This window comes from Amblyomma maculatum, chromosome 6 (assembly GCF_055883805.1).
Source record: "Amblyomma maculatum isolate TAMU_Amacu chromosome 6, ASM5588380v1, whole genome shotgun sequence".
NCBI lineage: Eukaryota > Metazoa > Arthropoda > Arachnida > Ixodida > Ixodidae > Amblyomma > Amblyomma maculatum.
In genome coordinates, this window is record NC_139349.1 from 161,124,937 (window position 1) to 161,148,501 (window position 23,565).

The following is a 23,565-nucleotide window of genomic DNA, read 5'->3' on the forward strand; positions in this document are numbered from 1 at the left end:
TGAAACTTCCTCCTATTCAGTTCACTTATCAGGGGCTCTTTTGGATAAGATTGAACTTAATGCTGCGCTTAAGTCCTACATACATAGAAATCGTAGCCTAGGTTCAGACGGCCTGACTACTGCGTTTTATGCCAAGTATTGGGGTTCGCTCGGGAAGCCTTTCACCCTACTTGTGAACAGGCTTCTGAGTGAGGGAATGCTTTCAGATACTCAAAGGGAAGGGCTGATAACTCCCTTGTAAAGGTGAGTTGACACGCACTGGCCTGCGAGCCTGGCGTCCCACCACGCTCCCTAACGTCGACTACATAGATAAGTGCCTATCCTCTCGGTTAACTTCGTTCCTTCAAGATATTATTGGTCCTTATCAGGCTTTTTGTGTTCAGGGTCACTCTCCTCAGCTCCACGGTTTCGCCCTCAGAGACATTTCTTTGGGCTCAAGGCAGAAATCTTTCGGGTATCATCTGTTCTTTTGATCAGGAAAAAGCATTCGATGTGGTTAGCCATCCATACTTATTCCAAGTCCTCTAGGAAACTGGTATAGACTGACTTGAAGCACATAGAGTTCTATATTCCAGGCCAGGTTCAGCCGCTACTGTGTTAGGTCGTACCTCAGAGGCTTTCGACGTGGGCCGTGGAGATCGGCAGGGATGTTCCCTATCACCTGCTCTCTACGGTCTTGCGTTTTAACCTGTTTTGCAAGGCTCTCTCGGGACAGTCAGATATCTTCTTTTCCATTACCATTAGGTTCTCCGTCAGCTCCCATCTTACCTGTGCAGGTGACATAACCATTCTCGTCCCGGATGATGCTTCTGTCTCCTCCATTCTGGATGTCGGAGATGAACTGTAAGGCGGTTGGGGCTAAAGTCAAAAGGTTGAAGAGGGCCACCCTCTATTTTGGTTGTGCACCATCCAGTCCTCAGCCTGCTCAGGGTTTTCGCGTGAAGGCTGATGTCCGCCTCAGTTTTTACTTCACATCAGGTTTTTCAGGCAGAAATTGGTCCTCTGCTCAAGAGAAAATCGAATCATATGGAGCAAGAGGGCTTTTGTGTCCGGTCACGGCTCGGCCCTTATCACGCGGCCCATCCTGTACTCGGTGCTGACCTATGTCGCCGGCATAACACATCTCTCGGCACGGACGAAGCTCTGTCTGGAGCTGATCCTTTACCATTTATTGTGAAGTTGAGCTCCAGACAAGGCCAAAAGAACTGTGGGGAAGCTGCTTAGGAATAGGCGAGGCCTCGCCATCCCCGACCTGGGCATCGTAGCCTCGGCCTTGTGCGTCAGGTTGACCCAAGTGGCAATGAGCTCGGACATGCCTTGACTCGAAGCCTGACTTCGTTTTTCCTAAGTACTCGTATCCGCCTCTTTGTCCAGAGCACTTATTCTCATTGCGTGCCACAGCCGGGCTCTCCATCGCCCTTTTACGCGCCTGCCTTGAGCGCCTTCGTAAGGTTGAGGCGGACGTCTATGTGGTTTCGGTTCCCTTCAAGAAATTGGTCAGCCTCTTAACTTCAAGTCATCCTCCTCACTTCCGCTAGTATGATCTTGTTAATGCAGGCCCAGCTGGCGCTACATCACGACGGATGTTTTGTAAGCATGTATCGCTTCACCAGGGGAGTCCTCCCCGTTAAGGCTCCAGCGTTTACATGGCCCAGCTTGCGACCAACTTGTTCGTTTTGTCATAGTAGAGAGGACACTGCACATGGTGTCGCAGTGAATTCTTCCTGAACTGCTTCTCCGTCGTGTAGCTGACCTCTTCCGGCTCCCGAGTATACTGTATCAGGCTCTGCGATACTTGAATCCGTTGCCAGATGCAGCCGTTAACAGTTCATCCTCCGGTTCGTGGAATACACTTACCAAGTATAGCTGGCACGCGGCGCGACCGCATACAGCAGCTGGGTTCCGGGCTTCAATTAAGTAACTGCAAAGATGCTGAAAGATGTTGGTTCCACTTGCAGCGTAAACGTCTCATTCTCGGCGAGTGGAGGTTCTCCGAGATTTGGTGTCGGTCGTCTGGGAATTTTCGGTTACCGGTGGAACACTTTCTGTGTAAATATGATTCCATTACAAGGAACGGTCGTCCTTGGTGACATATGTTGTGTGGTCATGAAGGTCACCTCGTTGGCTCAATGCCACGAGGGCGCTGCAGGCCGTTTTCGCGTTTGATGCAGCCCACTCCTGTGGTGGCATCGCGCGGCGGCCCCTTCTCCGGGTAAGGCCATCTCGAGTAAAGAAAAAAACGCTCCCCCAGACCCCACTTGGCCATGGAGGGGGAGGGCTACCGGAAGTGTTGAAAAGGTTATGATGGGCTGATGGGTTATGTGAGACTCTGGGGAACGGTACTTTTGGGTGCCAAGGTGCTGAAAGAGCAACGGTAGCGGCAACGGTAGTGGCAACGGTAGCTGTTCGGATTAGCGAAGGAAGGCGGATTCTCCCAACACCAAACGGCGGAAGATAAAAGAACGGCGGCTCCAGGCTTCTCCTGGGACTAAGGCAAGGAATGCGGAACGAAAGCGTTTGCTACGACGCAATGCTTCGCCTGGGACGAAAGCAAGGCCATGTTGGCAGTCATTGGCAGTTCAAGTGGCGCGGCCAAGGCTTTTGCCTAGTGCACTTTAGGCTGCCAAAGTGCCCCCATAGTTTTTATCCTTCGACTTTTGCTATGGTGTTGCTTTGTTAGGCTGTGCATGTCATTTCAAGGTCAGATCTCACAAATGGCTGTGATTATGAAGATTTAGTAGTGAAGTAGTGTTTTCGCAATAAACAAGTAGGCTTCTCAGGATTGAATAAAAAGTAATAAATGCGTCTGAAGGTTCGCGTCAGATCAGTCGGCCAGAAGGAAACGTCCCGGTCCGATCACATACGCATGCAAAATAAGTGTTGCTTCTGTGTGCACATTTTCAATCGTCTTTCTAACAATAAATAGCGTAATCGCACAGCGTAGACAGCTTTGCACGGTTATCAAATAATCGGGGTCCTCACTGATTGGTACTGGGATCATGCAGGGGCAACTACTTGAACAGCCGCGTGTACCTGCCCGGACAGCCATGCTCCCGCTGCCCACCCGGGACACGGTGCGTGGGCAACAGCACCTTCGGCAGACACGACGCCGCGTTCGGGGCCCTCTGCAGTAAGCACCGCTCTATCTCACATAAAGGCATCCATCGTGCATGCAGTCTTGGTCAAAAGTATTGTCTTTTCTGCTTCGTATACCAGAGCGCATGTAGCTCTTCTGATGCTCCGAATATCTTTTGTCGAGGAAAACTGTGGTGCTTACGTTTCAATGTCTTCTGTTGTTTAGCGGCACATAAGTGGTCCATGGCAAAATAACCGATGGTCGCTAGAAGTAACAGATTGAATTCAGATGGAAGCCGAAAGCAACAGGGAGCGGAAGGACACGGATGACGTTAGGACGTTTGCGGGCATCACCTGGCCTCAGCTGGAACAGGGCCCGGGTTAGTTCGGGAGGTATGAAAGATGCATTTGCTCTGCAGTGGATGTAGACAAACTGGTGATTATGAAGTGCTCCAATTTCAGTCCATAGGCAGATGTTTTATACCGCAGCATGAAGAGTCTTCACCCTGTGTATACGTGGTGTTACAACTAGGTTTTCTTATCGTCTCCCCTAGAGGCGTTTGCAGAACCACCATAAGGCGTGTCAACACCGTAGGCCCTTGCTATAGAAGTCAGGTGACTCCAGCAAAGTATAACTAGCAACCTATTATTTAAAAAGTTATTTTGAAATACGTCATGGGCCTGAAAACCGTACAAAAATATTCATAAAAGGAGTACGTCACCGAAAAACGCGGAGACTAACGAAAAGGGTTCTACTTAAGTTGAGGACAACGCAGAGGGCTATGGAACGAAAAATGGTAGAGTAACGTTACGAGATAGGAAGCGTGCAAAGCGGGACAGAGAAATAGCTCAAGTTGCTGACATTCTAGTGGGAATAAAGGCGAAGAAATGGGCCTGGGCAGGACATGTAGTGCAAAGAGAGGATAACCGATGGTCGCATAGAGTCACAATCTAGATTCCAAGGGAAGGAAAGCGCAGCAGGGGGCGGCACAAAGTTAGGTGGGCGGATGAGGTTAAGAGGTTCGCCGTGGTCAAGTGGATGCTGCTAGCACAGGACCGGGTTAATTGAAGTAATATGGGAGAGGCCTTCACCTTAGAGTGGGTATAGTCCGATGATGATGATTACGTTGCCCCGAGTACATAAAGAACTCATTACTACTTAGCTAAACCCCCACTACTTCGCTTTTCTTAGCGGGCTCTTCGTTGACAATGTGGGGTCGTAGCGCAGCCAAGTAGCGATGTCGAGCTCCTCGCTACCGGCGGTGCCTTCCCACAGACACAGGATGTGGACTACAGAAGGAAGGCGGCAGCAGCACTTTCGAACAGCCTCTGCGCATCCTTGTTAACCCCGAAGCGACAACTATTATGGTTAAGCCTCTTGATAAGCAGCCCTCGTTATTTGTACCAGTTTCCGGTCTGCTACAACGAACTAATCTGGCAGCGTCGATCTTCTATGATCACATTCGGGTCTATATTACAGTGTCACGACAGATACGCCTGTTAGGTGTGCGGCGCCATTCTTTGTGAACTCCATAGATTTTGAATAAAGAGTGTTTGAAAGACAGAATAAGGGGAATTACTTTCTGGACATCCCTCGAAGCTAGGACACCTGTTATAAATATAAAGACGGTCTAAATAGCAGCTCATGTCATCGAGCCCTCTGCTTAAAACTGCATTGGAAGGGGGACATGACGTTACTCGAGCGCAAAAGTGGAGAGAACTAAAAAAAGGAGCGAGAAATAGCGGGCGCAGATTAGTTTTCTGCATCGTTTTGTACGAAGAAGAACAATTGGAACAATTGTTTTAATGGTTATTCCGTTTTTCTAAGTTTATCACAGAGACCTTATATAAAATTATTTGTATTTGTATTTATGCAGCCTCACGGGGGAGATGGCGTCGGTCACACACACTACAAAAGACTGTAACTGTTCAGCTAAGGTATTCAAAGTTACGCTATTAAGGACCTCATAGGCCACACCATAAGCTCTGCAGTGCAAGAGGCTTCGCGTAAGGACTCTTGGCCGACATAATATTAAAGTGCTATTTCAAGCTTCCTCAATTTTTTCCTTTTGTCCCCCTTCTTTTCTTCCTTTTTCTTGTTTTTTTTTCTTCTTTTCTTTCTTTATTTTAAACTGGATAAAGCGCCGTGCTGCTCTCGCCATTGGTGGATTTCAGCCAGTTACGAAGAGGTAACATAAGCTGCAACAGAGTGAGAAGAGCCTAATGACAGAGGCATAAAAGAAACGTCGTTTTGACGTCAAATTCTTCGTTATTGACGCCCTGATTCGGACTGCTCAGACGTAGATCGCACATGGAAGTCTGATTTGCACGAAAGAGCAATTCACGAATGTGCTGCGTGTCGGGTAGACAGGCAAGAACCACACCTTGTTAAGCACGGCCGCTTTGCAGCGGACGACTTCTGGGCAACGTGATTCGATGCAGCACATTCGTCGCTGGCAACGGTGGCCCATTTGACAGCGAAACTGTCTTGCCAGAAAGCTGTCAGTGTCAAAAGGTGCATCGCCATTACCCGTCTCTATTCTACGCTTCGTCCTCAGAGTCAGAGAGTGCTGATGGACCTCAGGTGGCGCTACCGTCGGGCACCATCTTCTACTGCAACTTCCACAAAGCCCGCCTCGACTGTCCCATCAAGGAGGAACCCTACGGGAGCTTCCAAGTGCGTCGCCTCATCGGCGGTAAGCCGGCTGTGGTCGCGAAGTTAGATGTGGCTCAGTAGAAAAACGTATTGTTTAACTGTGGTAAACCTATGTCATCTACCGTGGCAACAGCACTGATAGAATATGGGAGTGGTGTTTTTGCAGTCGACGAGCTTTTTTATTGTTACTGCACATGGTTACGTGGCTGTGACAATGCCGTGATCACAAAAGAACACACAGGCGTAGAAGCACTGAAATTTACTCTTTATTGGACTAACTTGCACCCTCAAAAACAGAAAATAACTGAACAAAATAACTGCGGCGAAGACAGCAGCAAACGTTCTCGCTGGTCGTCGAAATACAAATGCCTGTCGCACCCGTCAACGCTCAATTTAAAAGGTGGCGAAGAAAGATGGAGATAAAACCGCAACGGTGACTGCCCTGGAACATTGTAGAAACACGCCCGCGGCTGCAATCTTTCGTGATCCCGAAGCACCTTCTGCAACAAAGGAAATGATAAAGTCGATTCTTGCGACAAAGATCACGAACAAACAAAGAGTACATAATCTATCCGTACACTACAATCCCGGTGATAAGGCTGCAAGCCGGCGGCTTTCGAAAAATAACAAATAAAGATCTGAAAGATTCGCGGCAGTATCTATAATGTCGATTATTAAATCTGTGGGGCACTGCTTGAATGTAATTTCAAGAAAGTGGTTGCTGGCGTGTGCTTTAGCTCCCCTGAGACGCATCCTTTTGCGATAGCTTTCATGACTGCTTGAATAAGATCATGGTTCGCTATCTCAACGCACAAGTCATACTCGTGGCCGAATTCAATTATTCCAGCGTTGTTTGATCGAACACGTGCCCTTATTCTAATCCATTGACAGCTGAAGCCGACCAATTTATCATCATCTGCATAAATTTCAGTTTAGCATATATTGTCACTTTACACACATTTCCTCTTCGCCTCTTGGTTTAGTTACTAACATTATCTAAGGTTTCAAATCACTAGTAATACATATTCCCGGGCTGAGTGATCACGTTATCTTGCATTTCCTGCTCGATTTATTGCATGCACCTTCATCGAAACTCTCCAAGGAAAATTACCGCGGTAATTTTCTTTTGTTATAGTTGCGACTATAACAAAGCTGATTTTCTAGCCATTAATACTTAATGTGGCTCCTTTTTAGATTTTTTTTTCTTACCAGGTTATCTCGAGCGCTCAAAAAAAACAGACTGGTGCTTATACCTAAATATAGTGTCCCGAACTGACCTATATTCACTCTTCGGCGATTGTACTCCAATAGTCATTCACCATGGTGCAACAGATATTTGTACTGATTTCGCGCAAAACAAATATTTTTTCGATTAGCTAAATATGCAATAAAACCTGCTCACATCAAGAAATACAAAACAGATTATTCAACATATCCCTAAATATTAAAATTTACTAAAGGCACCTTCTTTAAAGTAACCATCCCGAACATTCTAAAGACTAACCCAAGGCGCTTTTGGAACATGATAAAACATAATAACACCAGTGAGGTGTCGTTACTTGCACCCACCAACGATCCTGCTCCCTACCACCTCTGTGCTACTATACTAAATCATAGTTTCGTCAAGTCGTTTTCTTCTTCATCGAATATTATCCAACGTACCGATCTCCGATTGTACTATCATTCCTCGATGGATTCCGCCACGTTCGACTCGTAAGGCGTCATAGCGTTTATCGATAATTTGAAACTAGCGTCTTCTAACGGAATTGATTGCATAAATGGCAATATTTTACAGAATCCCAGAGAACATACTACTATAATCCTGAAATGCTTAGTTTCATAATCGTATCATCATGGCATACTACCGATGAAGGAAAGCTGTAGTCATACAAGTACATAAAGCCGAAAACAAACAGAATCTATCCAGCTATCGATCAGTATCTCTCACATCAATACTATGCTAAATAATGAAACATAATATTTACTCACCTTGCAATTTTCATCATAATTACAATTTCTTCTAACAAAGTATGGCTTCCGAAAGCTTTCGCAGGTCACACTGACTACTTTCTTTTACTAGCGACTTCTGCTTCCACCTGGACCACCCCTTTTCACCTGATTGCACAGTTATCGTCACATGTTTGCTTCAAAAGCAATGGCCACAGTTCACCATTCACTATTTAATTCTTGCCTCAAATACTGCAATTTAGTTAACATCAGAAGGAAACCAAAAAAAGTTACATATCGTACAAAAAATCTTTTTAAGGATAATCGAAAATATCCCAGAACGTACAACACACTCTAACTTTTTTCCTAAGCATAAAATACTTCCGAATAATAAACTGTAATGCCGCCCTTTAAAACGCGAGATTACTAATAGCAAGTTTTTTTTTTCATAACCTGGCTAACACTGAACTCGACTAAAGAGTTTACGAAACAAGAAACAATAAGTGGCATAATAAAGCGTACAGAACAAAATACGGCTGTCAAACATTGGAAAATACACTGCCACGTCTCATGAATTCCCTTCATTTCAGTAATGCCCCACTAGAGAATACCGCTCCTACAAGAAACTGAATATTTCCTACTGAATGACAGTCCATTCTGTTTCTAAAGGAAAGTAAAAATTCCCCATGCTGATTTTATTTTGCATGTGAAAAAATTATGTATGGGGTTCTACTATTGTTTTTGAGAGAAATACCTGTCATGTGCTTATGCAGTTTTCTGTGATACATATATTGTCTTTTTCCAAATATGATGTACTACCAAAGTCAACGGCTAGATGCCTGTGGCTTTGTCAAGCTGCCCAAGAGGCAGCTTTTACAGTAGGCACCTTGCCACCACGTACTTTGTGGTGGTGAAAAATAGACCTAATGTTGCCTTTGTTAGAGCATTTGATAAAATTAATCACTCATTACTTTTGTATACATTAATTATTCTTTACGCTGCAATTGCTAATTCTACCTATGCATTTCTTTGTTCTCGTGCTCATTGCGTCACTACTGATGCCACTAATTCCAATACTGTGCCATTCGGCATTGGTGTTCCTAAAGAATCATTACTTTTCCCCCTACCCTGCTATTCCTAACCGATATAAAATACGTGTTACTATTGCCTCCAGAAGTTATTTATTTGCTGATGATTTTGTGATTTGTCATAAATGTTTTATTTATTTCGGACATACTGCTAGCCTCTTTCGAGGCTGTTGCAAGACTAAAGTGTATCATTATGGTTATAATCACGTCACGCTTTATACAAGTGCTAAAGAAATCATGCACAACGGAGATAGCTTTTGAAATAAGCAATCGCCATTTTTGGTAATAATAACGTCTATGATGGGGGGGAGGGGGGGGTGGTATACAATGCAAAATGGGTAAAAATGATACAAAATGTATTGACAAGTAGCACAGAAATGCTAGCCTTGGATTTAAATAAATGACTACGGCAAGCTAGAGAGAATACTGTTTAAAGATTCAAAACTAACAACATCCTCAGGTATACAAGTTCCATTTCCTTAATCACATGCGGAAAAAATGAACAACGAAAGGTGTAGCTATGAAATTTATAGTCAACTCAATCCTGTGAATGTTTGGTTCCGGCTTTTCTTTTAGGTACAGAAACTAAGTGAAACGTAGAATCTATTCTTTTAAAGCATCATTTATCAGAAGACGATGAGCTTAAGGCGCGAAGTTTGGGAGTGGTTACTAATAGTAGCCAGGTTCGCATTGTTTAAAAGTTTATTTTAGGAGGCACTACGGTGAAATCTTATTGCCTTCCGCTAGGCACTTTCTGACTTACTTATATGCATTGCTGTGTATGCGGAAACCAACACAAAAGGTCGTAATCGAGCACATACCGGAGAAGAAAACAATATACTAGCAAATTGGTGTCAGCGGACGGGGACGGATTCGAACTCTTAAGGAAAATATTGTATATGAGTTTGTGTTTATTTAGTTTTAGATAAGGAAATATATTAGTCCGAGATATTTGTAAACTTTAACTGCTTTTATTGATTTTTCGACAAAGTCATAAAAACGGATGAGATTCAAAGCCATCTGCCACTCGCGACACCATTTTGCTATTTGATCAACTGCCTCGTTTATATTTACCTTAACATGTGACTTAATTAATTTCACAATAAATAATGCAATAGTTCGCCAAGATTCGGACTGTTTGGTTAATATTTAATGTTAGGTCGTTAATTATAAAGAAGAAAGATAGGCACTAATACCGTTACATGGGTTACGCATGGCAATAACATGCTGCGATGCATGACTGTTATATCACGCGTAATGGTAGTGGTGAGAAAGATAATATTTTGTGCAGTTTGTTACTTTATTACAGCCAAGGATATGATGAAGCTTAAACACCAGTTTCGGGTGCAATTCGCGATCAAACGCTTTTGGTAAGTCATACAATAAGACGTCAACCTGGCTGCGTTTGTCAAGAGCCGATGAGAGATCGTCTTGTTTCTAATAGCTCAGTTCTGGTTGGTATTTTTTCCTTAATCTTTACCTAAAGGCATGTTGGTTATGACTGAGTAGTTTTTCTTTTTTATAAGGGAATGTTAAAATGTGCTGCAGAACGATATGTTCAAGAATATATCTTCAGTACCGCACATGGTAAATGAAATACGGCAATATCTAGACGTATTCGTGGCGCCTCCAGATTCATGAACGAGAACAATTTTCGCGATTTTCCAGTTTCTCGGTGGTTCTGCGTTTTCAAGAGGCTTCTTATAAACCAGAAACAATTATTTTGATACCCACATCGCATATTGTTTGAGGAATGAACCTTGAACATTATCAGGGCCACTAGATTTCTTTTCTTCAACCTTATGAAGAGGAGCGAACTTCCTGATTCACTTATGGTTAGTTCGTCCTGTTTGGTTGTAATCTTTAAGTGCGAAAACTGTTTGAATATACTGATTAAATTTATTAGCCTTCCTTAAGGCTTTATGCGGTGGTGCATGACTTTCTCTGTGTTCTCGAAAGTTCACATACCAGCTAAATGTTTCTGAAGCAGTTTTTATGAAGTTGGTAAGAATAATACTTGTATACTTATGCTGTGTAGATTTATTTGCTTGCTTTAGATCATATGAGAGATTGCGAATCTGTTCAGTATGTGTTGCCAGCGATATGCATCGTGTCAGTTTTCTCACTCGTGAATGTTCGCGCCTCATATGTGCGATGTCCCGTGTTATCTAAGGATTAAGCTTATTTACAGTTTTACTCGTGCCCTAATATTAATTGATAGGCAGCATTGATTTCAGCATTGATGCTGAAACGTCAACCATGGATCATCACATGACACCGATGGGTCAGCATGCATGGCAGCAAAGCCTGTATAGAATCAGTCAAATACATCAAGGACGCGAACATCATCAGCATTTTTTTTTTCAAACGTGAAATCGTTATTGATTTTTGTTTTTAATGAGGTGGAGCAGTCGCCGATACGGAACAAATGGTTGCTTTGTGATCAGATATTCCTTCATGTATTGCCTGTGAAAACGCACTCAAAAAAGATGTTATTCATGAATGGTAAATAAAGGATACTGTTGTTCGCCGCTATAACACAGGTGCGTTTCCGCACGATTTTTAAGGCCGAAAACAAACGCAACGTCAAAAAGCGCTTGCGCACTGCTTTGGTCGGTGGGTACCGTATCTAGATTTTCACGCTATTTACTTGGAAGATTAAAATCTCCATTAGCATTTTTGTTTTTATTGGTTAATGTAACATTGCATGTATTCTGACAGAGAGAGCAAGGCTTCTACACTGCTGCTTAGTGGTCGATACAATGCGACAATTTAAACCGGAGTGTCATTAGCACGACTCTTGTACCAAACTGCCTCTGTCCCATCGACATCCGCTAAGGGGATAATATATATGCTCCTTAATTAAAATTATGATATCACCACCAAGAGAATGCCCGTCTTCGTGCAAGATAAGATAACCTGGTGGAAAGTCGATACTTGCGAAGACAGTCACGGTTCAGTTGTGGTGACTACATTTGGACGGTATTCAAAAAGAAACGCTTCTAGCTTCACTACTTTATTTACTGTACTCCTAGCGTTCAAGTTTTCTATGACTATTCGTCTGGATCGGTCATTTCGTTGTCACTCTTGTGAGTGGACGCGTTTTTGATGAGGATATTTTTTGTTCTTTAATAGCATCCCACGATTCCAGCTGTCCATTAATCTTAACTTTGTCATACACGTATGAAACTTTGTTGCGCTTGTATCGATTAGACTTGCAGCTATCCCACAGCATGTTCCTGATGCTGCGTTCTGACTGGAAAAAGTCTTCTTTGACCGAAAAATTCGCGGTCTTAAGCTTTTCACCACCGTTTATAATCTTCGTTTTATCTCTATAGTCGAGTATATACAGTTAGAAGACGACAGAACGCGTTTTGTTTTTCCGCCTTGCTCCCAGGTGATGCTGTCTACGCCAAGTTTATCTTGAATGATGTTAACGGTTACTACTTCCAAGGCCTTCAGTAGTCGCGTCATCATATTCTGTTGTGCCAAATACGTTCAGATTCGACCGCCTACTTCTGTTTTGGATGTCATCTCCCTTACGTTCCGCATACGTTACGCTCCTTTAAAGGTGTTCAATTTTCCCCATTCTTAACCCTGACTTCGAGCTGCGCAAGTGTCCAACTTATTGTTGACGGCTTGCAAAGACTTGTGTATTTTCTTATTTTCGCTGTTTACAGCTTTAAGGTCGGCAGCCATACATCGAAGTTCAGCTAAGACTTCCTGCATGCTAGAGCCATGATTGTTTTCTATGTCCCCAGCAAGCATCAAAAGACGTTTCAAGGATAGGGCATACCTCTGAAGGGCCATCTACACCTGGCACGATCACGGCAGCACCATATGAAACGGGCCGTCACTACGAAAGCTTTCGCCAAAACGTTTGCTGAGCTCACCTGGAGCAGAAAGACGACTGATTGGGGGACGCGTGTTATGGTGGCTATAGCGCGTTTTCGCTCCTGTGCCGCCATGCCTAATGGCATGGTTGAGTGCGCTCATAAAGGAAGGAAAGTACTTAGGAGAGGCCCTGACATCACTTTTTTGAAGCCGCCATGGCCGCGCTGCCGCGCCGCGACCGGACGCTGCAATGTCTCTCCTCCTCTTTTACCCTCCGCATTTTCTATCTCCGCGACGCACACGTACCTCAGGCCCTTAGCAACGCTGTTGCTAGTGGCCTGAGGTTTCATAGCAACAGCGCTGCCGTTGCTAATGGCCCGACTTGGCTAACCCTAAATTTTGACGTTACCTCCGCCACACTTTCTCCAATGTAAGGGCTTCTCCTAAGTTGTTTCCTTCTTCCATGAGGGCGCTACACGCTTTAATAGCGTATGCTGTCGATGCCATTGTGGATGCGCGGTATTCGTTGGAAGAACCCACGTGGGCTTCACGGTGCCTCGTTCTCTAGACTGCCTCGTGGTAGTGTGCAGCAGTCTACGCGTGCCGCTTCATTCCTGGGCGGGGTGTAGAGATAAACTGGGTAGCCCACGCTTGTGCCGCAGATATCAGCCAGCACCAAATCGGGAAGAGCCTGGAGCAGGAAGGCGAATGGATGGGTGATGCGAAAGTTCACTTCGGTGCCGCTGTGCCCAATAACTAAAGGTTCCGATATTCAGTCTCTCCAGTTCGATCTAAATAATGTACTTGATTGCTGTCATGTTTGGAAAATGCAACTAAAAAATAAAATGAAAGTCTGTGAGGAAGACAGAAAAGGGGAGCTTTCGGAACTTCAGAGGTGAAAAACTAAAATTAGGTGAGGAAGGTAAACATATGGCTAACTTACAGTGCACAATTCAGCCGCGCTGTCAGGTAAGGAATCAAGAATTTAGTGGACGAAGCGAAAGAGAAGCATGGATGGTCTTCAACTGTCTTTTCTTTTTTGGTGGCTTATAGTGTGTGGCTTTAAAAGAATATTACACCTAATTTTTGTGTTCGTGTTTTAATATTTGTAAGAATGTGTAATAAATTTTTGTACACAGGTCCCCCGTGATACACGCCCACGACCGCTGAGTAATTTATCGCCTATTTCAGTTTCGCTTTCAACAACAGTGTGTTGGCTGTGTCGTCAAGGTTAAGTCTATGTCACACGAGGGATGAGAAAAATAGCGATATTATCCTTCCTTAGTAGTGTGAATATATTACAACATTAAAGCCAGCCTGCCTCCAGAACAGGAACCAGAATAAGTTAAGAGTCAGCCATATATCGCCGTTTTCTCACCCAGCGCGTTGTCTATCTTGATGTGACATCACAGCCATCTGTCGCTGAAACCAAAGCTTGTGAGAAAAAAAAAATTAACTTGAATACTACTTAGCGGTCATAGGCAAACAGCACCTGGTACTCAATATCCAGGAATGTCTTATGCATCGTTAAGAAGAAGAAGAAAGCCACAAGAATTTGATGTCTGTACCCTCTTAACGTCCCAACGCTGCACATAGAAGGGCTGAAGCCGGTCACACGCCCAGGGGCGCATGGATGGTCCCTATAAGATATTGGGTGTCGCGGCACAACCAGCCTGGGCACACAATTGAACGCAAGTCTTGAGAGTAAGGTGCACCCGCCAGTTCTGCTTACCGCAGCTACACAGAGGCCGGCTCAGATAGTGTTTCTTATCGGGTCGTTCCTTCCCGCACCGCACATCCTAATAAGGGGGTGGCTACCTGACCACCACCGTGGGTGCGAACGAGACGGCGGCCGTCACCTTGGACCGCGTGCTGGCCGTGCCCAGGAATGAGTCGACCTCGTGCTGCCTACGCTTTCGGTTCCGCAAGGGTCCCTTCCGTGACGGCGCGGACGGGTCTGCAGAGTTGCACGTGCGACTGCATGTGCTGGACCGGAACTTGATCAGGAGCAGTGCCCTGACGCGTGACTATTCCCACTGGACTCCCTACAGCATCACCATCAACAGGCCCATTCAGGTGCAGGTCAGTGAATAAAGAAGCGTATGTTCATACTGAAGCTCGAACTTAATTATGCGCGTAGCAGGTTCCGTTACTCCTTTTGACCCGGTCCTAGGACAAGATGCCAGTCACAGAGTGTTCATGCCTTCGTATAAGTGGCTCAGTCGAGCATGCGCTCACCAAACCTCGCAGTTTATTGAGGTACCTAGTTATCTTATACCCCTTTACACGGTCATTTTCAAAGGCGATTGAGTCGATAGCCTTCGAGATTTTCAATTGCGATCATACTCGGAGTTGTGCCGCTGCTATACGGCAAAACTTCAAGGCTATTAAATAGTTCTCGAGTTTGTCGCCAAAAGTTTGTGCCGTCACTATCTTTGATTTCGGTTTTGCTTAAAGAACTAAAATCTCTCTATAAATGCAAAATAAAATATAATTGTTATCTTTTTCTTTTTGGTAACTGCAGGTGTTTAGTTGTTATTCAAGGACAACTTTTTTTTTTACCTCTTTGATGTTCATACGGCTGTGCTTTTCATTGTGGTTGCTTTTCTCGGCGGCGCATGTTACAGTGATAGAGAGTATATGAATAATGCGGCTTAAAAAAGAGCGATGCTATTTAAAATTATTACGTATATTAATATTGTAGCGTGTGCAACAGCAGCCGCTAGGCGGCTGCTCATCGAGAGTCTCGTGCGCGTACTCGAAGAAGTGGCCCCGTGGCGTTCGAGAAGAAGCTGGAGTCTGCTGCTGTCCCTCAGTGTTCAGTTCAGTTCAGTTTATTACCTTAAGGACCCCCGTGGGGGTATTACTTAAGGGGTGGATTATACAAAAAAAAATAAGTACAATGGTTGCCATGTGGGTTCAACATACAATATGATCTGTTAGTGCTTTGGAAAAGTTGGATGGGCAGGTGATAGCGGCGATGCTGTGGGAAAGGCCGTTCCAATCTAATGCTGCTCGGGGGAAGAAGGAGGCAGCGAACGTGGTCGTATGGGTCCGAGGCCGGGCAACTTGAAGAATGTGACCAGTGCGATGCGATATGCGAGCTGGTGATGTGATATAGCCTGCGTAACCGTGGGTGCTGTAAAAGAACTTATGAAACAGGTTTAGGCTGGCAATGCGGCGACGAATAACAAGGGTTGATAAGGCGGATTCTGCTTTTAAAGACGACACGCTGGCTTGGTATGAATAGGTATTGTGGATGAATCTAGCGGCACGGTTCTGGACAGATTCGAGGGCATTTATGAGGTATATTTGATGTGGATTCCATATGGGGGATGGATATTCTAGTTTCGGTATGATTAGCGATTGGTAAGCCAGGAGTTTAACTTGTTGGGGAGCGTGACGTAAGTGGCGTTTCAAAAAACCTAGTGTTTTATTCGCGGATGATATTACATTAGAAATATGTGTGCGCCAAGATAAATCATGAGATAGCGTGACTCCTAAGTACTTAAATGACTTAACTGCTTCTATTGGGATTTGAGCTATATTGTAAGAAAAAATAAATGGTTTAGTGCGACGGGTGAAGGATACAATCTTGCATTTCTGAGGGTTAAGTGTCATCATCCACAGGTCGCTCCATTTCTGAACGTTAGTTAGGTCAGTCTGGAGGGCTTCTTGGTGGGAAGAGTTATTAATAGTACGATAAATGACGCAATCATCTGCGAACATACGAATGTGACATGATACGTGAAGGGGCAAGTCATTAATGTATATTAAGAATAATAACGGTTCGAGCACTGATCCTTGGGGGACGCCTGAGGTTACTGGAATGTAATCAGAAAATTCGTTATTAACTATGACTAATTGGGTTCGATTTGTTAAAAATTCCTTAATCCAGTTTAGAATGCTAGGGTGAATATTTAGGTAAGAGAGCTTAAGTAGTAATCTCTGGTGTGGTACTTTGTCAAAGGCTTTTGCGTAATCTAGAAAAATAGCATCAGTCTGTTGGTTGCAGTCAAGGTTGGCATGTAAGTCATGAACAAATGTAGCCAGTTGTGTCTCACAGGAAAGGTTTTTACGGAAGCCATGTTGTGATGAATGAAAGAAATTGTTGGAATCGAGAAAGTTCATGACTTGAGAATAAATTACATGATCCATGATTTTACAAGGAATGCTTGTTAGGGAAATGGGTCGATAATTTAAGGGCGAGTTTTTATTACCGGACTTGAAGATTGGGACGACCTTTCCCACTTTCCAGTCATGCGGTATGTTACCTGAAGAGAAAGACTGAGAGTACAATAGTGATAAGTAGGCCGCGGAAATGTGCTTAGTATTTTTCAGAAATTTCGAGTTAATTTCATCGATCCCGGCTGATGACGTTAGCTTGATGTTTTCGATACGAGATGATATACCATCTGCGAAGAAAGAAACTGGATCCATTGTTGACGCTGTGATGGAACTTATGAAGGCGTTAGCAGGTAAATCACACTCTTTCGCAAAAACAGTTGAAAAGGCTCTATTGAAAATGTCAGCACATTCACAATCGCTGATGGTTTGACCCATATCGTTAGTAAGAACAATTGTACGTGTATCCTTCGGGTTTACTACGTGCCAGAATTTTTTAGGGTTGTTTATGAGCATTTTTGGCAAGTCAGAGTGGAAAAAGGTGTGTTTTGCGTTGCGGATAGCAGCAAGGTAATCAGCTTCGGCAGTGTAGTACTTTTCCCATGATGCTTGGCTTCCGCTTTGCTGCCCGATAGTGACGCTTTTTCTTGTTTTCCAGGCGTTTCAGGGCCGTAGTAAGCCACGGTTTTTGCTGGTTAGCACGGAAACTAGCTACCGGAATGTACTTGTTTGTTAGTTCGTGAACTTTGTCCCTGAAAATCGTCCAATTTTCGTTAAGAGACTTTGTGTGGAAATCGGTTTCATAAGTTGTAAAAAAAGCAGTTCTTCATTTATTGCTTGAAAATCACCTCTTTCATAAAGACGAATTGTTTTCCTGGAAACTTGACGAAGCATGGGTGTAAAACTGAAGGTAGCATGAATGACTTTATGATCACTTATTTCCCTTAGGTATGTAATACTTGTTGCGCTATCAGGGCTGTTGGTTAATATCAGATCTAGAGTGTTGGCGGAATTCTGCGCAATGCGCGTTGGCTCTAATATTAGCTGGGTAAGGTTGAAGTTAAGACAGACCTGGACAAAATTTTTTGCTTCTGAAGAATTTGTCATGGAGGTGTAGTTACGCCAGTCAATAGTGGGAAAATTGAAATCACCAAAAAGAACAATATCTGCGTTAGGATACGATGATATCAGTTCACTCAGCACATTGTTTAGTTTGTAGGAAAAGTCCGGATCATTTTGCGGTGGCCTGTAACAGACTCCTACCAGCACAGTTCGGGGGGCAGCGTGGCAGAGCAGCCATAGCAGTTCTAAGTTAGAATCTACATTGATTAAGGATGCTGAAAACTGCTGATGTACGGCTATGAGCACGCCACCGCCACGGGCTATTTCCCGGTCTTTACGGTAAACTTTAAAGTTGGGCAGCGCAGCTAAAATTTCAGTATCACTGATATGGTCTGTTAACCACGTTTCTGTAAGAATGAGAAGGGTGCTGTTGGTTGATAAGACAAGACTAGATACGATTTCCCGTTTCGGTAAAAAGCTTCGTATGTTAGTAAATACTGCAGATAAGGTAAGATTAGTTCGGGGGGTGTGCTGTCGAGGAGTTGCTTTAGAGCGAGCAGAGTGTGATTGCTATGGCACTTCTTTTACCGTTTCCGTCAAGTCGTCGAATATATACTGCTTGGGGCCTATGTACAGTGTTTTAAAGCGCAGTGCGTACTTATCAGATGTTTCTTTCGCGAAACGTAGTAAATGTTTGCGTGCCTTACGGACAGAATGTGAAAAGTCTTCTCCTATGCTGTAGTCGGTGTCTTTTAGTTTCCGGGCGTTTTTTAGGATGGATTCTTTTGTCTTATGGAAAGTGAATTTAACGATAATGGGTCGACATCGTTCACTTGAGTGACGGCCAAGACGATGTGCTCTTTCTATTTCTTTTGGGTCTATGGTGATGTCCAAATTTTCACTGCAAAGGCGGGTGACCAGTTCTTCAGACTCAGAGGACGTTTCCTTTGAGCTAGTATCAGGTAAGCCATAAAATAGCAGGTTGTTACGGCGCGACCGGTTTTCGGCATCGTCTACTCTGGATTCGAGGTTACTGATTTGGCTCGCCGACTTGGCGGCATCAGTCTTAATGGATTCAACTTCTGTTTTAAGTGATGCGAGGTCCTGATAGGGGGTTTCTAATTCGGTAATGCGCTTACTTAATTCGGTGATCGATTTGTCTGTCGCTACTAACCTGCTGCTGAGGTCTTTTACTTCGCTGATTAACGTGCTTTGGCCCGATGTTAGTTTCTGTAGTTCTGCAAGTATGGCGGCAGTGTCAGGACCAGGGTTACTTTCTATGTCACCGGATTGCATAAGCAACGAATGGACAACAGCAAAGCATTCAACGACAATACAAGTACAACACTGCGGGCTCGGCAGCTGAATTAAGAAGTAGTTGCTCGATTTCTTTGCAAAAAGAGAGTATGATTTTCTAACCTGCATGGCGAAGACAAGAGGGTTACTTGTCCGCGCAGTGGCACAGCTGCCGAGCCCACAAGGCGCCGCGGTCCACGGGCGATCTTTTATAGGTGGCGAAAAACATGATGTCTGCGGCGATTGTATTTCCCACGACGAACGGATGGTCCCAGAGCCAGGTGGTGGTGAAATCCAGGTAAACGTGACGTCAGCCGCTGTTACGGAATTGGTATCAGCTTCATGACTGCCGTAGTGATGACGATAACGTGGCCGCACGTCAACGCAGGCAGCAGCCAGAACAGGCAACAGCACATGTGTGAACACAGGAAGGAGCACCTGCATGGCGAAGACAAGAGGGTTACTCGTCCGCGCAGTGGCACAGCTGCCGAGCCCACAAGGCGCCGCGGTCCACGGGCGATCTTTTATAGGTGGCGAAAAACATGATGTCTGCGGCGATTGTATTTCCCACGACGAACGGATGGTCCCAGAGCCAGGTGGTGGCGAAATCCAGGTAAACGTGACGTCAGCCGCTGTTACGGAATTGGTATCAGCTTCATGACTGCCGTAGTGATGACGATAACGTGGCCGCACGTCAACGCAGGCAGCAGCCAGAACAGGCAACAGCACATGTGTGAACACAGGAAGGAGCACCTGCATGGCGAAGACAAGAGGGTTACTCGTCCGCGCAGTGGCACAGCTGCCGAGCCCACCTGTCTCTGGACCTGCTCTTTTATGCTTACTAAGTCAACCCCCTATTAAAACCAACCTTCTGGTTACGGGCCTGAACGGCTACGTGACACTGGTGGAGGTGAGGCCTTGAATCACATGTCTCGGGCCTCTCGCAGCCGCTCATCGAGTCCCAACCGGCTTCCGCTCGTGTCGACACCCGTTCATCGCTGCAGCCGTCACTTCCGAGGTCTGGCGCCGGAATTCGCTCCTCTACCTGAACCGACACCGGCTGACCAGCAGTTCGAGGCTTCTGTAATGGCACAGGCAAGTCAGCATCAGTTGCTGCTTCAGCAGCCTCGTACGCCCCCCAGTTTCCATGGCGCTACTGTGGAAGATGTCGACGACTGGATCGACCAGTTCGAGCGAGTGGCACAGTTCAATCAGTGGAGCCCTGCTCAAAAGCTGCGCAATGTATATTTCGCCCTTGAAGACTGCGCAAAAACGGGATATGAGAATAGGGAAGCCAGTCTTCAAAGCTGGGATTCCTTTCGCCAGCAGCTGCGGGACACTTTTGCTAGCCATGACCGCCGTGATCGCGCACGCCGCCTCCTAGAAGCTCGTGTGCAACTACCTAATGAGAGCGTGGTCATGTTCGCTGAGGACGTGACCCGTCTCTGCCGACGGGCTGATCCCGACATGACAGAATCAGCGAAGTTGCGCCACCTGATGCAGGGCGTAAAAGAACCCCTCTTCGCTGGTCTGGTTCGCAGTCCACCCCAAACCGTCGCGGACTTCATCAATGAAGCTACCCTCATTGAGCGAGCCCTGCAGCAACGATACCGGCACACGGAGTCTGCCTGTCGTCAACCCTTCAGCAGTGTGGCCACATTGAACGGGTCCACTGAAGATCACTCTCTGCGTGAGCTGATCCGCGAGGTAGTTCGCGAGGAGCTCCTCAAGTTCAGTCTTGGATCACCTAACCCGACTGCCGCGGCTGTCACCGAAGCCGTGCGTGACGAAATCTGTCAAACATTTTCACCACCTGAGCCACTGTTGGAGCCACGTTCTATGAACTACGCAGCGGCTCTTCGTCGGCCTGCAGTGCCTCCTGCACAACAGCTTCGTTTCGAAGCACAGCCGCCGCCCACTCTAGTCACCGTTCTACCAACCTTCCTACCAGCCGTCAACCCAGCAGAGCCTCATCATGCAGCCGTCCGCTCCTCAGCCACTATCCTACCAGCCTCCCTACCTGCCGCCATCCCAGCAGAGCCCCGTCATGCAGCAACCGGTTCGGAAGGCAGACGTCTGACGCACTCCTCGACAACGGCCGCTGTGCTACCACTGCGGAGAACCCGGCCACTTGTACAGTCGTTGTCCATACCGTGAACTCGGTCTTCGGGGTTTTGCTCGTGATTCCCCGCGTCCCCGGGTCAGCGAACGCCCTCCAGAAATCGAAGAATATCTGGCAACCCGTGCAACCTCTTCGAGCGACAGTACACAGTCTTCTCCCGTGCGCTACTCGTCACCCGGCCGCCATGAGTTTAATCATGTGCCGAGGCGCCGGTCGCCAAGCCCACACCGGGGAAACTGAAGGCGGCGACCTCAGGGGGCAGGTTGCTGACGAACGGAATCGATGTCCCGAAGACCCTCCCGTGACGACTCAGCCCGATGCTGTGACTACGATGCCTCCACCGCCCCATGAACCTGAAACTCCCAGTCAACCTCAAGCCGATCACGTTGTTAGCGCCGACCTTTCCGTTCTCGTTGACGGACACCCAGTAACCGCTTTGGTAGACACCGGAGCAGACTTTTCACTAATAAGCAAGAATTTCGCAGATCGGCTCTCCAAGGTGAAAATTGAATGGCTGGGGCCGCAAATTCGTACTGCTGGCGGTCACCTCATGACGCCGATCAGACGATGCACTGCCAGAGTAACCATCGCCGATTCAGCCTTTGTAGCCGCTTTTGTTATCCTGCCGCACTGCTGCAACGACCTCATACTCGGCATGGACTTTTTACGTGAGCATGGGGCCATTATTAATGTTCCTCGCCGTACTGTAACGTTTTCGACGCCTGCAACGACGACCGCTGACTCCGAACGACGCCACGCACCTTTACGCATCGTTGACGCGGATGTATCCATGCCGCCACGTTCGTCTGCTCTCGTCCCAGTCAGGTGCGACGACCAGTCCTGTGCTGCCGGTGTTGCCGAACAGAACACAGAGCTTCGTTACATCATGGAGTCTGTGTTGCACGCGGCATAGTTCATCTGACTAATGGTCTAGCTCACGTGCTGATTACGAACTTCGGAAACGAACGGCAACGCATCGCTAAAGGCACCACGGTAGCTTACTTTGAAGGTGTCGCAGAAGCTGCCCACGACTGCTTTGTTCTTGAGACCAACACGTCTGCCAGCCAAACGCCCAATTTCGACCCTGATGTGAATCCCGCTATATCACCGGCAGAGAAGGAAAGACTCGTCGGGCTACTCTTTCAATTCCAAGACTGCTTCTCATCCGCCTCCGCGGTTAAACAGACGCCCTTGACCAAGCACCGCATAATAACCGACGACCGCACCCGACCAGTCCGACAGAACCCCTACCGAGTGTCACCGCGGGAACGCGATGTCATTGCTCAACAGGTCGACGAGATGTTAAATGACGGTGTCATACAGCCATCGAGGAGTCCCTGGGCTTCGCCTGTTGTCCTCGTTAAGAATAAAGACGAAGTTTAAGGTTCTGTGTGGACTACCGTAAGCTCAATCAGGTCACAAAAAGAGACGTCTACCCGCTGCCACGCATTGATGACTCATTAGACCGGCTGCGCCACGCGCGCTACTTTTCATCGTTTGATCTTAAGAGCGGTTACTGGCAGATCGAAGTCGATGAACGTGATCGCGAGAAGACAGCGTTTGTCACGCCCGATGGACTTTATGAATTCAAAGTCCTACCTTTCGGATTGTGCTCCGCTCCAGCGACATTTCGGCGAATGATGGACGCAGTTCTATCTGGTCTTAAATGGCAGATGTGTCTAGTCTACCTGGACGACGTTGTTGTGTTTTCACCAACGTTCGAGGAACACCTCCAACGTCTCTCCCGCTGTGCTACGGGCTATCAGATCTGCCAGCCTCACGTTAAAACCACAAAAGTGTCACTTTGGCTATGACGAGCTCCTGTTCTTGGGCCACGTCGTCAGCCATCGAGGAGTTCGTCCCGATCCCGCTAAAACAACAGCCGTCACCAAATTCCCCACTCCATGTAACAAGAAGACAGTTCGCCGTTTCTTGGGCCTCTGCGCCTATTACCGCAGATTTATTGAAAACATTTCACGCACTGCCGCTCCTTTGACGCGTCTCACCCGGGATGATGTCACCTTCACCTGGACGGACGAACAGCAAAAGGCATTCGACGAGTTACGGCACCGCTTGCAGACAACACCTGTGCTTGCCCATTTCGATGCGAATGCCGAGACTCTGGTCCACACAGATGCCAGCAACGTGGGGCTAGGCGCTCTACTCGTCCAGTGGCAAGACGGTGCCGAGCGAGTTATCGCATACGCCAGCCGGACTTTGTCCCGTGCCGAATCGAACTATTCCACCACCGAAAAAGAATGTCTGGCTGTTGTATGGGCGGTGATAAAATTTCGACCCTATCTTTATGGCCGGCACTCTCGGGTTGTGAGTTACCACCACTCTCCGTGCTGGTTAACGAA

At 46.3% G+C, this 23,565-nt stretch overlaps 2 protein-coding genes across 2 annotated transcripts in view; one reads left to right on the forward strand and one right to left on the reverse strand.

The window, feature by feature from the left end:
* Positions 1-23,565, forward strand: part of LOC146187313 (venom allergen 5-like) — a 59,194-nt gene that overhangs the window by 31,399 nt on the left and 4,230 nt on the right. Inside the window, exons 6-8 of the mRNA XM_084608188.1 lie at positions 3,006-3,130; positions 5,634-5,771; positions 14,408-14,682. Of these exons, the coding sequence (XP_084464314.1) occupies positions 3,006-3,130; positions 5,634-5,771; positions 14,408-14,682 (538 nt within the window). The remainder of the gene's footprint in view (positions 1-3,005; positions 3,131-5,633; positions 5,772-14,407; positions 14,683-23,565) is intronic.
* Positions 18,335-19,889, reverse strand: LOC146187316 (uncharacterized). The gene has a single exon (XM_084605767.1). The coding sequence runs from the start codon at positions 19,840-19,842 to the stop codon at positions 18,358-18,360; it is 1,485 nt and encodes a 494-aa protein (XP_084461893.1). The 5' UTR covers positions 19,843-19,889; the 3' UTR covers positions 18,335-18,357.